The 16,853-nt window shown below is 46.4% G+C and overlaps 1 protein-coding gene across 1 annotated transcript; it reads right to left on the bottom strand.

Annotated features, from left to right (window-relative positions):
* Window positions 1-1,158: 1,158 nt before the first annotated feature.
* Window positions 1,159-15,562, bottom strand: Tdrp (testis development related protein). Its single transcript, XM_090353716.1, has 3 exons — window positions 15,346-15,562; window positions 6,441-6,544; window positions 1,159-4,096 (listed from the first exon to the last, which is right to left on the bottom strand). The coding sequence occupies exons 1-3, from the start codon at window positions 15,457-15,459 to the stop codon at window positions 3,739-3,741; spliced, it is 576 nt and encodes a 191-aa protein (XP_090209842.1). The 5' UTR covers window positions 15,460-15,562; the 3' UTR covers window positions 1,159-3,738.
* Between the last annotated feature and the right edge of the window lie 1,291 nt (window positions 15,563-16,853).

Raw genomic sequence — 16,853 nt, 5'->3', positions numbered from 1 at the left:
ATAGAAATTGAGCAGCAGTTCTGTTAAGTTTTACAGGGAACCTAGTGTATGCAAGGCAACTGGCTTGACATGAGCCAAATTTAACTAGCAATGTGTGGCATTTCAGCTACATGGTGTGAACATCTCTGACCCAACATCAACCTTGGGGAAAGTCCCGCGGTGAACCAACCAGACCTGGAACTGACCACAGTGACCTCGGGAAAGGCAGACCATTGCTCCAGGAACAAAGGTGTGTGGTGGCCTCACGTTTTTGTTGGATACTATTCTTCAGGTCAGTCTTTCACACTGATGAAGTAATTTCAGGAGTATTTTGAACATTTTTTTAAGATAAAATCAAATCTCAGCTGAAGGAATGGCCTCACAGGCAGACAACAAGTAAACAATGAGTTCACAGCTAAAAGCCCCATTGGAAGAGGGGACAGAAATGGCCACTGCCAATGAGGACAGCAGGAAGCTCAGACAAGTCCATCAGTGAGGACCTGAAAATTTGGGCCTGCATTATAATGAAAATCCAAGAAAGGGCATGGAGAAAGTTTGACTAGGACCAAGGAGAAGTTGAGTGGCACAGTGGGCCAGTGAGAAAAGGCTCTTGTGGCCCTGTTCTTCCTCCTCAAAGTATCTGTTCCCAGAAAGACAGAGGTCCAGTTAGTATAGTTGTTGGTCCTTTCTCAAGAGTTCCCTGTCTCTCAAAAGGCCTGTATCCAAGGGGTGGATAGCTTTTTAAAAGACAATTAAGCTAGAAGCCTGTCTGTGGCTCACACCTGTAATCCTAAATATTCAGGCTGAAAATTGAACTGCTAGCAAAGTCCATAACATGAAACCTCCAAATAACCAGCAAAATGCTGGATTGGAGGTATAGCTTAAAGGCCCTAAACTCAAGCAACAGCACTCCAAACCCCCAACAAAGATAATACTTGTATAAAAAATATAACGCAGTATGTTTTGGTTTTATGTTTCTCAGCTGAGGCTAAAGGAAACAACTGGCTTGTAGACTAATATCTGCAAAAACAGTGGCAGACCCAGGTGTTCAGTACATCTAGCCACCTACTCAATAGATAAGCTGTGAGTACAAGAAGGCATGGAAGCAGTGGCTCCTTAACCACAGCTCAGGAAGCAGCTCGAATAGGCAAAAGACACACTGGGACAACCTGAGGTGGAACTGTTTATTTATGAAAATGTTAATATATTCTCTGCATCTTAAAATGAGGTTTACAAGGTCAGGAAAGTGCCACTAGCATTGAATGATAAATCACTGAAAGCAGATGCCAGTAATCACACAAACTGATTAAAAAGACAGAAGCAGTAGTATTTCCGTTTTTGAGTCCTCAACCTTAAGAAGTAACCGTCCCTCCTGAAGCCATCTGCATTCCTGTGCAGACATAGAAAGCAGTGCAGGATGCAGCTACAGAAACCCCATGTTCTTGCCACTCAGTCCAGGCACGTCCAATACTGCATGTGAACACTTTGCCGTCCTCTCAGGACATTTTCCCTAAACGCAAACCAATAAATATTCACACTAAAACAGTTACTTTAATCAAAACGGAAGAGTCACCCTTTCAATAATATTGGTAGATGAAAAAAAAAAATCCAATCTGCCACGCCCATTCCAGCAGCAGTCTGGCTCTATCTTCTGCATTGGCCAGTTGGGGTGGGGGGGGGGGCTGGTCCTGGGGCTTGAATTCAGAGCCTGGACACTGCCCTTCAGCTTTTTTGTTTGTTTTGTTCAAGTCTAGTACTTTACCACTTGGTTCACAGTGCCACTTCCTGGTGGTTAATTGGAGATAGGAGTCTCACAGAAAGCCCAGCACTGGTGGCTCATGCCTGTTATCCTAGCTACTACCAGAAGACTGAGACATCCAAGGATCACAGTTTGAAGCCAATCCAGGGAGAAAAAGCTATGAGACCTTTATCTCCAATAAACTACCCAAAAAGGTGGAGCTGTAACTCAAGTGGTAGAGTGCTAGAAGGCTCAAAGACAGCACCCATTCCTGAGTTCAAATCCCAGGAGTGGCAAAAAAAAAAAGAAAAGAAAGAAGAAAGAAAAAGAAAGAAAGAAAGAAAGGAAGGAAGAAAAGAAAGGAAGAAAAGGAAGAGAAGGAATCTGAGTCTTAGGTAATGGCATAGTGGACACCATGGGATATCTCCTGGTGGAAGACATCTGTGTGCAGCACTGTCTCTTTTAGGGAGACTGGGATCTGCAGCCATGCCCTCCAAACTTGCCTGAGAATATAGATATGATTCCCTAACTCAGTTCCTATACTACAAATGATAAACTTTCCTCTGTGTTATCAAACAAAAGAAAATCTACACAATTCCATAACCTCAGGATTCTAAAAACAATTTATTTGAACACCATTGAAAGCTTGTTCCCCTTCTCAAGACTCAGTGAATGAACTGTTTGTTCTATTTTAAAAAGGCAATGGACACACTGAAAGGACCAGGAGATGGAGAGAGGTAGAGGTGGATGGGTGAGCAGATGGGTGGATGGATAAAACAGAAGCACAAGTAGCTATAGATGACAGGTGGATTTGTCTCTTGTTCTATTAAAGATAGACTTCAACCCACTATGTTGCATATTATACCCCCAGTAGAACCAAGGGTCAGGTAGGACAAAGGACAGGGCACAGTGGGCACACTGGAAAAGTCAAGGACAGGAGAGTTTTGCTTCTAATTCCCCTGGGAGAGGGAATGCACAGCATAATAGGAGGCTTTTGTTTTTAAACAAAACGAAAAATAATATACCTCTTCTGTCAAGCCATTCTTAAGAAATATTTGTACCACCTGCTGCTAAGCACCACCTGACATGGGGCCTAACATATGGCATAAGGATGCCAAGGATGTTTCTAAAGAAATAGGCAGAGCAAGTAGCCATGAGTCCTGCCTGTGGGAAAAAAAGGACTTCTCACTGACCAATTTAAGGTCAATCACAAAATGATATTTCAGATAGAAAAACTAAACATCTGGGAATATAGAGGCACTTCAGTATTTTATATAGTTTTAACTCTGCAGTGAATAAGCTAGTGGTTTCTAAATCTTTTTAAATTATCAAGTAACTAAAATTTATCCTCATTATATAGCATTTCTTTATAATACATAAACTAAAACAAGAACAAAATTTTTGAAGAAAATAAAGATCAGTGTTAAAAGATCAAGAGAAGAAAAACTAAAATCCCCACAAGGGCACATGGGAGGCAGCTTCTTAGCAGCCCCAGGCCTAAGTCCCTGTTCCACTGAAGGAGGCCTCTGCTCCCCAGTATGTAATCTGTTCACATGTTCTTCAGTAGGAAAAGTTCAACTTCCAGGTTACACAGATACATGGAACTAACGTGGCCTTTGGAAGATGCATCCTGTACTCTGGAAGCAGGGAGGACACCGCTGCTGCCACATGTGCAAGTCAAGCAGCGTCTGGGCCACATGCAGGGAGAAGATAACAGGTCCTGAAAGACGGCGACTGAGGCCAGTCGCCACTTTGTAGAAACATCACATTTTTTCTCTATCTCACTGGACAGCATTAAAGATGCCCATGTCCAGTCTCAGCAGATATGGACACATCCAGGGTAAGGCAACCAAATGCCACCAGGAGCCACAGCCTATGTGGTCTCCAGTGTGACTCACAGGCACTCAGTGGACTTCTAGAATGCAGGAGGGCTGGATAACTTAATGGTGTGCTAGCAGAGGGCCATGGGGCCCAGCAAACCCTAAACTAAAGGCAAGGCAAGAGTAATACAGGTCCTCCACTCACTCCACCTCCTCTACCACATCCGTCAGTTGGCCCTTGCTGTGCCGCCGAATGCTGACCAACTTTCCTGCTGACCGGAGGCTCCATCGGGAGCTGCTGGCTGAGCTGGACAGGCTGGTGTACTTGGTAGAGGCCTTGGTGTCACCTTCCCAGCCAGGCCAGGGTGAGTAGCCACTTCCCAAGTCAGGGTGAGTGGCATCCACATCAGCCACCAAGTCTTCAGACCCAAGTCGGGGAGGTTCCCAACCTTCCATCTCATCTGGCTTTCGAGACTGGTTGTTCTGTTTTAAAACCAAACTGTCCCAAAATCCAGATTTCTTCTCTGCCTTCAACTCTTCTTTTAGTCGTAAATTAGTTCTGTAGGAAGTGAAAGGGTTTACTGCTGGTCATATTGTGATCTTAATAAATGTATTGATTTTATAAAGCTTTCCTAGAAATTGTAATTGCTTTGAAACTAACACAAGCCTATGTGTAAGTTTTAAATAAATATTACAATTATTAGAGAAGTAAGGAAAAACTTAATTAGCTACTATACTCCACTGCTTCACAATCCCATTCACCATAAGCCAGCTCTCAGGAGTTGACTGCTTGAGGCCAAAGGAAGGATGTTGCTTGCTGGTATTGAAGAAAAGTGGACTTGCATGGTTTTATTTTTCTATGCAGCATAAGCATATTTGTAATTGTGTCTTGAATGTCAGTGCCCATTAATATGAGGAAACTGACCATGTTTGTGACTTTCAAGAGGCTGTGAAAATTTCAGCAGTTTGCTTAGATAAATCTGTAAATAGAAATTAATACAGAGAGAAGGAGAGGAGTGAGCAGAGAGGAGAGGAGAGGGGAGGAGAAAGACAAAGAAAGACAGAAAAAGAAAAAAAGAAAGAAGGAAAGGAAGAAAGGGGAGGGAGGGAGAGGGAAGGGAGGGAAACATGCAAACTTGGTATCTAGATTAGAGAATAAGCGGGGGAACATTCATCAAATGGATTTCCTATATGTTTACTTCTGTGCTAAGCTAATCTCAATCATTTACTAGATAATTTGCGTTACTAAAATAAAGGCGAGGTGGCTCACGTCTGTAATCCTAGCTACTCAGGAGGCTGAGATCTGAGGATCATGATATAAAGCCAGCCCAGGCACTAAAAGTCTGTGAGACTCTTTATCTCTAATTAACCACTAAAAATAACTGGAAATGGTGCTGTTTCTCAATGAGTAGTAACATAGCCTTGAGCTGAAGAGCTCAGGGACAATGCTCAGGCCCAGGGGTAGGGCAGTAACCTTGAGCTGAAGAGCTCAAGGACAGTGCCCAGGCCCGGGCCCAGAGTTCAAGCCCCAAGACCAAAAAAAAAAAAATCTAGAATATCTCCTTCATAAAAAGGAAATGAACAGAAGGCATGCATGCACAGGACAGTGATCTATGCTAACTTCCCATGAACATTACTCAAGACACTTTTTGGGACACTGGGGTCTGGCTGATGACTGCCAGGTCACCCAGTAGCTGCAACGTCCCCTTATAACACTGTCATCCCAGACTAAGAGCGAAGATAAAGTCACAGGTCCCCATGGCATGGCATGGCACAGCACAGCAGAGAAGAGCAGGACCCTGTGCCTACCTGAGAGTAGCAGAGCAGACATGGTGGTGAAGAGTTTTACCAGAAGAAAATGTCATCACCAAGACCCCCTGAAAATACCAGCAGGCAGGCAGAGTACAGGCCTAAATCAGTGTTGTAACTTTTTTTTTGTTGGTGATGGGGTCTGAACTCAGAGCCTAGGCACTATCCCTGAGCTTTTCAGCTCAAGGCTAGTGCTTTACTACTTGAGCTACAGCACCACTTCTGGTTCTCATGAGATAAGACCCTCATGGAATTTTTGTACCAGGGCTGGCTTTGAACCTTGATCCACAAAACTCAGCCTCCTGAGTAGCTAGGATTTCAGGCATGAACCACTGGCGCCTGGAATGATTTTTTAAAATACTTTTAGGGGCCAGGAGCATGGCCTAGTGGTAGAGTGCTTGCCTAGCATGCACGAAGACCCTGGTTTGATTACTCAGTACCACATACACAGAAAAGTGGTACTGTGGCTCAAGTGATAGAGCGCTAGCCTTGAGAAAGCCCAGGGACAGTGCCCAGACCCTGTGTTCAATTCCCAGGACTGGCAATAAATAAACAAATAAATAAATAAATCCTCAGAAATTTCGTTCTGGTTTTCTTCAAATTTTTATGGATGATGTGGGCTAACCCTGGAGCTTTTCACATGATAGGCAAGTGATATACTCAGTGTATCCTCAGCCTTAATCATTTGCATTTTGACAGTGCCTTTCTTTGTATTGTATATGTTTCTTAATATTTCTTAGCATGATAGACTGCTTTAAGGCTAGTAAGTTCAATTTACAATTTCAAGTTTTGTTTGTTTTTGCTGTTCTATAGCATTTCAAAATGTATGTCACTTGCATAGCCTTTTACCAAAAGTATGTTTTATTTTCTCTAGTGCCCAGAGCATTCGAAATATGTACTCATTTCCTATGTACTCACAGAGGAAGGAAACAAAAGTGGTTCCACAGGCCCACTAAAATCTGAGCAGCATTAGTCCTCCCCGACCAGGGCTAAAGGGTTACCATGCAGTCACCCTTTCCACACCCCCCAACATAGCAGCCTCTCTACTTCATGGTGGCTTCCTCCCCTCTTGAGACCGATGGCTTATGACTTACTCTTTGGATCTGGGAGATTTGCCTCTCTCGAGCAGATGCTGTTCGTCGTCTTTACTAAACAGAGAAGTTACTTCTTTCCAGCCTCGGAAACCTGCTCCCTGAACCTAATGAAAGGTTGAGAGAAATGTCAAACTGGCATAGTGAATCTATGGGACAATAGTTGTGAGAGTCACTCTCACGTGACTGTGCCTGGGTATGGACACAATTTTCAGCACTGGCATGTACCTAGTTGAGGGAATGTGTGACACATACAGGCTAAGTGGTGAATGCACACGACAGACACCATACTTCTCCATGGAAGGTTCTTTGTGAAGTTCCTGGTGTTTGGGCCTGGGGCATGTGACAGGAACCAACATCTTCACCCAGCCACAATGGACTAGCACAGATGCTCATGACCAGGGATCTACTCCCACTCTTGCCTTCTCCATCTACTCGTATCCAACACTTGGCCTTAAGAAAATCCTTATTGGGAACTTTTCAGTATCTCACAGACTTCCACAAGGTCTGGAAGAGTTTGTTCTCCTCTATTCCTGTGCTCTTCTTCAGCAAGGAAATGCTCCGCCCACCAAGCTGGTTTGCATATCTTGTGTGACATCAAATCTGCTTAGCTAGAAGGGTCTCACAGAGTTCATTAAATTTACATTCTGCCAGGTTTAGGTGGCAGGAGGAACAGATGTCAGGCAATGAGGCTTGATGAAGGTTCGTGGCCTACCTGCGAGCTAAGCCTGCATGGCACAGCCCCAGGAAACATGAGGGGTGGAACAGTGAACACTGAAAGTGTTTCTGGGGGACATTTGACTCTGAAGCCCAAGCTGAGTAAGTGTTCTAAGCTCCTTGAGTGCATCTACTAAAAACAGTTGGAATGTCTTCAAACCTGTGATGAACTGAGATAGTGATGACATACAACAAACCAGAAGTGAATTCAGCCACAGATCCTAATGAGGACAAACTCTACCCAATACAAAAGCAATGAAGTACCACCAGTAGCCCTTTCAGTGCTGTTCTTTGCCCCTCTGTAGGCACCCACGTGCCTGAAGGCCAATTTGTGAACTAAGAACACACAGTCCACATTGGTGATCAATAGCTTCCCTTCCTCCCTTCTCACAATTCATAGCCCGTACCTTGTCCTCTAATGCTGTGGAAAGTTCAGGATGCATCTCAGAGCTCTGATAAGCCACACCCCACTCTCCATCCTATCTGGGACACTTGAGTTTACAGAACTGTATACCCTTTATCCAGGGGACATCCTTTGCTCACTGTTGAAAGCAAGGCAACTCCTTCCTGCTTAGCTTGTCTTAATCTCCCCACAATTTATCCAGCATGGACAATATAAAACTGTTTTTCTTTTCTGGTAACTCTTCAGTTGCAAAAAGGAATCTGTGCTCCATGTAGAAACCCATACAATCCTGTATAATATAATCCTATATGGTGTCTATAATACAATCCTGTAGAAATGCTTACAATCCTAGCTATTCAGGAGGCTGAGATCTGAGGATTGAGCTTCAAGACCAGCCCAGGCAGAAAGATCCAGATTTTTTTTTTGCCAGTTCTGGGGCTTGAACTTAGGGTCTGAGTACTGTCCCTGAGCTTTTTTTGCTCAAGGCTAGCATTCTACCACTTTGAGCCACAGCACCACTTCTGGCTTTTTCAGTATAGGTGGTAGCGAGGAATTGCACCCAGGACTTGATGCATGCTAGGTGAACACTCTATTATTAAAGCTACATTACCAGCCCCAGAAGAATCTTACCTCCAATTAACTAGCAAAAGCTGGAGTCACGTGGCTGAATGTCAGACTTGAGTTAAGAAGCCAAGCAACAGTGAAAGACCCTATAACTGGACACCAGGAGATGCTGGGAGGAAGTCAACACCATGCAAACCTCAGTAAACTATGTTGGAGAGGGGGCACCAAGGGTCTGGTGTCATGTATACCCTCATCATGCATACCCCACATACACTTTTAACTGTATACAACCCAGGTACACCCTAACTGTATACCCTCCATGTACACCCCATGTACACTAACTGTACATACCGCATGTACACTCTAACTGTAAACACATCATGATCTCTCACCTCACACACCCCCATGTACATCCTCACTGAACATACCCCATGTATACCTTACCCCCTTACACACCCCACATACGCACACACTCCAAGTACACTCTTGCTGAACACACCCTTTGTATATCCACACTACCCACCACATATTAGTCATTTGATCACTGTCACATGTCTAATTGAGCGCTATAGTGTCATAGTGCTGTGCCTCCCTCCAGTTATGTGTGCAGTGCTAACATATCCAACAGCCTACTTTTATGGTACCTAGAGGACATGGACAACATGAAGCTATGAAGACCTTTGGCTTGATGGGTCTAACATGCAGAAAGTTTCACCTGCCCTATATAACCTGGCTGTCAAGGTCCCGTGGTTCTGCCACCAATGAGGGACACAGCCCGACCCAGCTGACCCGTTACATGACCACCTCACAGGAGGACTCCTCTAACATCCTTCACAGCACAGGTGGGTGAAGGTCTGGAGAAGGTTCCACTGCCTCTGTCATACACATAGGTCCACGTGTACACTGAAATGATATTTTCTTCTGTTCCTTCAGTTTGTCTCTTATTTATCAGTAATGCAGCAGCAAGATTATGTGAGTTATGAAACAAGTAGTAAGGGGAGGTAGGAGGTAGGCACACAGAGTGCAAGGGTCTCAAACAACTTCCCTCAGCGAACAAGGTGAGAAGCAAGGGATCCATTTACATGTTGTCCAGAGGCAACTCCAGCTCTGCCACAGTACCCATCCCACCACCCATGTGGACATGTCTTCATGGCACCAGGGTAAGCATCACTGCAGACAGACTGCCAGCTCAAAATCGGAGTTAACTGGCTTCGTCTCTATCATTTATTTCAAAGCAGTCAGTGCACACTGTACTCACAAACAGGACAAGACAATCATTAGGACAGGCAGACTTGGTTCTTTGCTTACACACATACAATCCACACAGAATTTGGAAGTTCTCCTCTCAGTCATTTCCCATTTTACAGAGTTCTACCTTAGGTCCTTTTGAAGTAACTGAAATAAATAGCCAGCTGCTTACTTAGAGTAGTGAGGAAAAGTTATTTCAATATCTAGTGTGTGCATGCGTGTACTGAGGCTTGAACTCAGAGCCTCTTGCTCTTATCTGGCCTTGTACTTTGCCGATTGAGCCACACCTGGAGTTTTGGCTGGTTAAATAGAGAAATGAGTCTCACAAACTTTTCTTCACTGGCTTGCTTCAAACTGAGATCCTCAGATCTCCATCTTCTGAATATGATTACAGGTGTGAGCCACCAGTACTGGGCCACTTACCAATTTTTTAAACAAAGAATTTTACATAAAAATTAACCTTTGGCACTGAGTTATATTGTGCTTTCTTGTTTCTTTTTTGCCAGTCATCCTGGGGCTTGAACTCAGGGCCTGAGCACTATCCCTAAGCTTCTTTTCCTCAAGGCTAGCACTCTACCACTTGAGCCACATTGCCACTTTTGGCAATTTTCTGTTTATGTGGTACTGAGGAATTGAATCCAGGACTACATGCATGCTAGGCTAGCACTCTAACCACTAAGACACATATTATGCTTTCTTAAAAAGAAAATTAACCTTTTGAGCTGGGCGAGGTAGCCTGTGACCCTAGCTACTTAAGAGGCTGAGATCTTAGGATTGTGGTTCAAAGCCAGCCAGGGCACTAAAGACCATGAGACTCTGATCTCCAGTTAATTGCTAGAAAATGGAAAGTGGGACTGTGACTCAGGTAAGGCAATAGCTAAAAAAGCTACTAAAGTAGCTGAAGAAGGCTGAAGAGCTCAGGGACAGCGCCCAGGCCCAGAGTTCAAGCCCCATGACCTACCTCACACACACACAGTAACAAAAAAAAAAAGAAAGAAAATAAATAAATTAACCTTTGGGAGGGTACCTCTGGTGGCTCATGTCTGCAATACTAGCTACTCAAGAGGCTGGGATCTGAGAATCATTGTTCCAAGACAAGTTGGGCAGGAAAGTTTGTGAGACTCATCTCCAGGTATTCACTAAAAACCTGGTGCTCAAGTGGCAGAGTGCTAGCATTGAGCAAAAAAGCTCAGGGACAATGCTCAGGACTAAGTTCAAGCCCCAGTACTAACACCAAAAACAGACAATGAACAATAACTCTTTGTAAATAATGACTTGATACACAATTTATGCAACCAATGCATGTTATAACCCTCACATAGTCTTGTATGCCTGATGAAAACAAACACATATTAATCAGTTTGGAATTACTAATGCAATCTAAAATAAAAAAAAATACACTGCCTGCCTATTTAGCAAATGGATGTACAAACCTGAAACAGGTGTACAGCTGTCCTTGTACAAATACTCTTTTGTTCAGTAGGCACCTGAGAAGGATTAATTGCATAAGCACATTACCTGCTCTACACAGACCACATGTACTGCAGTCATGGAGCACTAAGTCCATTTTAATAGCCAGGTCATTATGCTAGCCCTCCTGTAAAGCTGGGCTGGAGAGGTCCTCCACAAGAATGTTCCTTTAAACTACTTAAAAGAAAAGATGCTTAAAATGCCTCTTATTAAAACAAACACTGGAAGAGCAATCCCACTGAAGAGAGTCCATTATTTTTACCAATCAAGACCTAAAGTACCCACAGGACAAGCTAAAATTAAGTTATTAGAATTTCTTAATGGGAAATTTTACCTTTGCATTCCATTGCTCTGTTTCCTAAAAATAACTTGGGAAATGGTCCCAAGTCCATATGTCCATCCACTGTTTCCATTTCCAGGCCCTGCATATCTTTATTGTTGTGGGTGTCTGTCCCTCCTAGGACCCATCCACTCTTGTTGTTGTGGGTGTCTGTCTTTCCTAGACCCTGCACATCTTCATTGTTGTGGGTCTCTGTCTCTCCTAGGCCCCGCCCATTTTTGTTATGGGTTTCTATCCCTCCCAAGCTTTCATCCATTCCTTCACTTTAAGGAAAAAACAAGTCATTATTGCATAGGTCTCTGTATTTCACAGCTGCCCTTTTGTGTACGTGGTGTTCCTGGGGATTGAACTCAGGGCTTGGGCACTGTCTCTGACCGGTTTTACTCAAGTAGAGCCATAGCTCTACTTCCTGCAAGCACAGTGGGAGGAGACAGGACCAAAACACAATGCATATTGGAAATGTACCACAGACAAAAAATAAAAAATAAGAAACCTCTATTGAGTTTGAGTCATATATTTTGGTAAAGTCTACTTGTTATTGAAATTATCATCATCCAACAAAATGGAAAGCTTTGGGAAAAAATCATATTAAGTAAGCCAGACCCAAAGGTATAGAGGCTCGCTAATGGTTTCCTTCATTTGTAATAATTAGTACACATCTAGGACTCTCCTAGCAGATCACAATAGTTCAAAAGCTGTACACATAAGGTCATATATGATGAGACTAAATGAAATGAACTCTAGGATATGAAAACAAGAGGTTTATCTTTGTGATTATTGTTCTTAATGTACTACGTTATTTCTTTTTCTCTTTTTTCCCCCTTATGGTTAATCTCATGTGGTTACTGTATCTGATTTTGTTACCTGATATATTATATATACATTTGCTTGTTTATTTGAAATAGGGAAGGGAAAAGGGGAGAACAAGATAATTGGGAGGGGGTGGGAGGAGGGAAATGGGACCAAAAACATGAGAATGGGGGGCCGGGAGTGTGACCTAGTGGTAGAGTGCTTGCCTAGCATGCACAAAGACCGGGGTTTAATTCCTTGGTTCCACATGCATAGAAAACGCCGGAAGTGGTGCTGTGGCTCAAGTGACAGAGTGCTAGCTTTGAGGAAAAAGCCCAAGGACAGTGCTTAGGCCCTGAGTTCAAGCCCCAGGACTGGCACTGGCACACTGGCACACATGCACACACGCGCATACACATACACACAACAGACATGAGAAAGGCTATCAATGTGTGAGAAGTAATGCACCCACTACCTGACTAATGTAACTGTAACCACTCTATACATTACCCCAACAGTAAAACTAAACAATAAAAAGAAATTAAAAACAGAAATTATCATCATCCAGCCACCACAAAAAACACACTGTAGGAAAGCAGCCAAATTGAGGAAAGACTTGAGTGTCATCAGGCTCCACAGTGAGGGGAAGATGTGTGAGCCCTACAGCTGGAGCCGGACATCTACATGAAAAAGAGGAGTCACAGTGCACTGAGGTACAGAGGGATGGGAGGAGGCACTGACAGCCACAGCCTCCATTGCCCACTGCCCCGGGCAAACCTAGGGCCAGCACTTCAGGCTCACTAACTTTCAGTCATTACAGAAACAGGCCTGGCTGATTTCAGTAAAAGATAAAACTAGAGAGGAAAAAGGATCTGGGTTTCCCGGATTTAAAAAAATAAATTGAAACTGCTGGAAGATGATGGGTTAGAGGAAGCAGGAGGAGTTTGTGGTATCTCAAAGGTAGACACAGAGAACAGGAGGATGGAACCCATGCAGGACAGCAGCTAAGGGGTCCCAAAGGGTTGGATAAGTAAAGACCCTCAGACAAGCACACCAAAAGTGGAGGGAAAGGACTATGAGCTCTCACCAGTGAAACCCCTTAAGAGCATCCTGGAGCTCAAAGCTACTAGCAGACCAGAGCTCCTGATCCTGAGGCCCAACTCCTGTCACCCAGATGCATGTGAGCAGAGCAACAAACAAGGCAGTCTCAGCCTTACACTGTGCTCTTTTCCCTTGCTGTTGTTTCCTGTACTCTTCTGATTTTTGTGCATTTGTCTAAATACTACATCAACGGCTGTGTTTAACAGAGTAAACCACACACTAGTTATTCCAAACAGCAGTTTACACACTTGGTCTTGGTGGAGACTTCTCCTGCATATGGCACATGGGTTGTTTCATTTTGTTGTTTCCACATGAGTGGCATAGCACCGCTCAGGTTCTAAAATCAGGTCCTACAGCCATGAGCAAGGGACTGCCCAACATCTCTACATACAACAATGCCTCTGCCTAACAGGAACAGGTCCCTCACCAACACGGCTCTACCTGACAGGAACAAGACCCATCCTACATTTCTACACGCAAAGGCCAAAGGCAGTCCTCAGTACAACTACATGGACAGGAACAGGCCTTATCCCCAGCATGGAGAACGGTTCTACACCCACAAATACACACATACACACACACAGCTCACAGAGTAAGACCAGCTACCACCCTGGGCATTCCTACTATCCCTGAATGATCCACCAGTGAAAGCTAAATGTCCCATTTCCTACCCCAACACACGTGGCCTCCATGTGCCCAAAGCACTGTTTTCTCCACTGATCTCCTTCTCAATAATGATCCCCAAGAACCAGCTTGCATTCTAACTGCTCCTCATTCAATAAGAAGGGAGGTACACAGGGAAGGCTGAAGGGTGCATAATTCTTTATTCTCACTGTGCCCTACTGCAGGTCACTCACTACCTTCCGTGGAATCATTTACCTCCCACAGTAACACCTGTCAATATAGTCCAAGTAACCACCCCAAAACTGGAAGTGGAACTGCAGCTCAGGAACACTAACCTTGAGTAAAAAGCTCAGGAAGACTTCCCAGGCTCTGAGTTCAAGCCCCAAGATCAGCGTCATGGGAAAAAAATGTTGAAGTACAGATGACAATCTTATAAACAAAAGTTGTTACAAATGTGTCACCAATGACTGAAGATAGGTAGGTTATGTGGTTATTCAATCTCCCGTTTATCTAATTTTTCCTGATGTCAGAAACGTTTCAAAACAAGGGGAAAAGGGGCTCTACGTTAAAATTTTAATAGTTCACCTGGAAACAACATTATGAATCAACCAATGTTAGTTACAACTTCTTCAGTTTAACTTTGTAACCACATGTAACTTTTTATTAGTACAATAACAACTTAGTTTTGAATAACTACAAAATTTTGTGACTTAAAAAAGCACTAAAATCATTTAGTGATGACTAAAGGCTATCGTGAAAGTAAGTTCTCAAAGAAAAGGTAACCTCATTTAGATGATTAAGATAATCAACTTCACTAAGAGTCTACAATGACCCCTAAGAGTGTAGAATGGCCCCGAATTCCGGAAAGGAATGTCTTAAGGATAACAGCTTCGTCCCTAAGAGAAACTGTTTTGCTCCAAAGGGTGAAGAAACTATTTTCAAGTCCGGAGAAGAAAAAGATCGTCAGAGCCTTTCCTGATGGCTTTCCGAAGATTTAACACAGAAAGAAAGTGTATGCTCCTCACTTTAACAAAGAAAAGAAGAAAGCTGAGTTTCTGACCTAAATTTCACTGCGCATGAAAGGGGCCACTGCGCTGGGGAGGGGAGGAGGGGAGGAGGGGAGGAGGGGGAGGGCTCGCCCGCCCACAGGATCCACCTGGGATTCCTTTTAATTAAAAAATTCTACACATTCCAAACACATCTCCACACTTGTCCGGCCAAGGCTTTTCCAGTGGAAGAGCGCTGCCTCCTTCCTCCAGAAAAATCAATCGCTCACGGAGAGGAAATGCGTGCTGTGCAAGCCAATGCGCGGCCCCGAGCGTGCGCGGCTCGCGGCAGGCGCCGGGACGCGGCAGGCGCCGGGACGCGGCGGGCCCGGACGCCGCGGGGCCCGGACGCGGCGGGGCCCGGCCCGGCAGCACCTGGCGCCGAGCGGCCGCGGGCGCGCGCCAGGCCCGGGCCCACCGGGTCACCCCGCAGACCGAGGCGAGCCCCGTCCCCGCACCCGAGGCACCGGAGGAAGCCGCCCCGCGCCCCGAGAGCTCTGGGTCGAGGGGCCGACACCGCGCCCGGGACCTGGCGGGACGAGCGGCCGCCCGCCGACGCCCCCGGCCGCCCGGCCTCACCTGAGCGCCCACCGCTCGCTCCCTCACCTGCGCCGGGGTTGCGGCCGCGGTCCCCGGCGGCGGCGCCCCCCGCGGGCCCTCCCCCTCCTCCTCCTCGGGAGGTTCGTCCAGAAGCACCCGGCTCCGGCTCAGCTTCCACATCGCGGCGGGTCGAGGGGACCGGGCGTGACACTAGCGGACGCGGGCCGGCGAGCCCGACGGCACACCCCAGGTGGCGGGGGCGGGAGCAGCGGCCTGCTCCCCGACAACCCGTCCTCCGCTGGCTCCGCCCCCCGCGACTCCGCCCTCCCCCGAGCTGGCCACTCAGAAACGCGTCTGCCTGGCCCCGCCCCAATCGCCCCGCCCCGCCTCCTGACCCCGCCCCCTCGCAGCCCCTCCTCCCCTGAGCCCGACGCCCCACCGCTCGGTGCTCCCGCCTTGCCCCGCCCACACCCCCGCCTCTCCGCCGGGCCCCACCCCTCCTGACTCCACCCCTTCGGCAGCCTCCCCAGCCCTCCGAGGAGCCTCGCCCCTGCGCCCCTCCCCCGCTTCCCTGTCCAGGTCCACAACCCCTCCCCACCCCCCTGCACTGCTCTCTTTTGCCCCAGGCCACCCTAGGTGCAAGCCCTGCGTCTTCACCTGACCAAGCCGGTCCGCCCCAGCCCTCACGAGTCCCAGTCAGAGGACTCTGTGCTCCTGCTCCCCTGGGGGTCCCTCACCCTCCTCAGACCCGCAGGCTGGCCGGCGGACGTGGCCCTTCTGGGGTCACAGGACAGTGTTTCGAGGGGGGCATGTGGTGCTGGCCGCTGGAGCCGCAGTCAGGCACCCTGAAGGGTCTGCACCCATGAGGAACGGAGACGCACCAGACAGGGGCTCCGGCCACTGGCCAGGAGGAGGCGGGGAAGACCACTCCTTGCCAGACAGCTCACTCGCTGGTGCGGAGCCTGGATGGACGGATGATGGACGGGGTGTCCCCTCAAAGGAGAAAGGGGAAGTTTGTAGATATGCATCTCCGTGTCCTAGGCCTAAGAGACAAACCTGGAGGTCCTACATGTGGCATGGAGGTGAGTCCTGAGCTTTGATGTTTATAACTGTGGACCTTTTTTCTGAGATTCTTCCAGGCTTTGCCAGGCTGTCGTAGACCCATCATCTAGACAGGATGCACGGCTGCCTCCCTCTGCCTCCTGATGCAGAATCTGGTGTCACTCAGCCTGGTAGGGCTCCAGGTGGACAGAAGGGCTCTTCAGTGATGGTTATGAGTCTGCCAGTGTCACGAACGTCAGAAGCTTCACACGATCCAAAGTACAAAAGGACACAGGCCCAGTCTTACCAGAAACTACTGAAAAAAATGACAACCCCACCTTAGAGGGAAATTGTAAAGGAGCTCTCCCCACATACCTGCAAGCACAGTAAACACTGCCAAAGGCTATGCAAGTCCAGGAAGAGCATGGCTAACTGCTACCTGCCACCAGTTAGCTGTAGATATAGTTTGAACTTTTGGAAGGTGATTTGTTAATTTGTCAAAATTTTTCTATATGCATACATTTCCCACCCAG

Source organism: Megascapheus bottae, chromosome 20, assembly GCF_031878675.1.
Source record: "Megascapheus bottae isolate mThoBot1 chromosome 20, mThoBot2.hap1, whole genome shotgun sequence".
Taxonomy (NCBI): domain Eukaryota; kingdom Metazoa; phylum Chordata; class Mammalia; order Rodentia; family Geomyidae; genus Megascapheus; species Megascapheus bottae.
The sequence above is the reverse complement of the archived record's forward strand: the minus strand, read 5'-3'. Positions and strand labels throughout refer to the sequence as shown.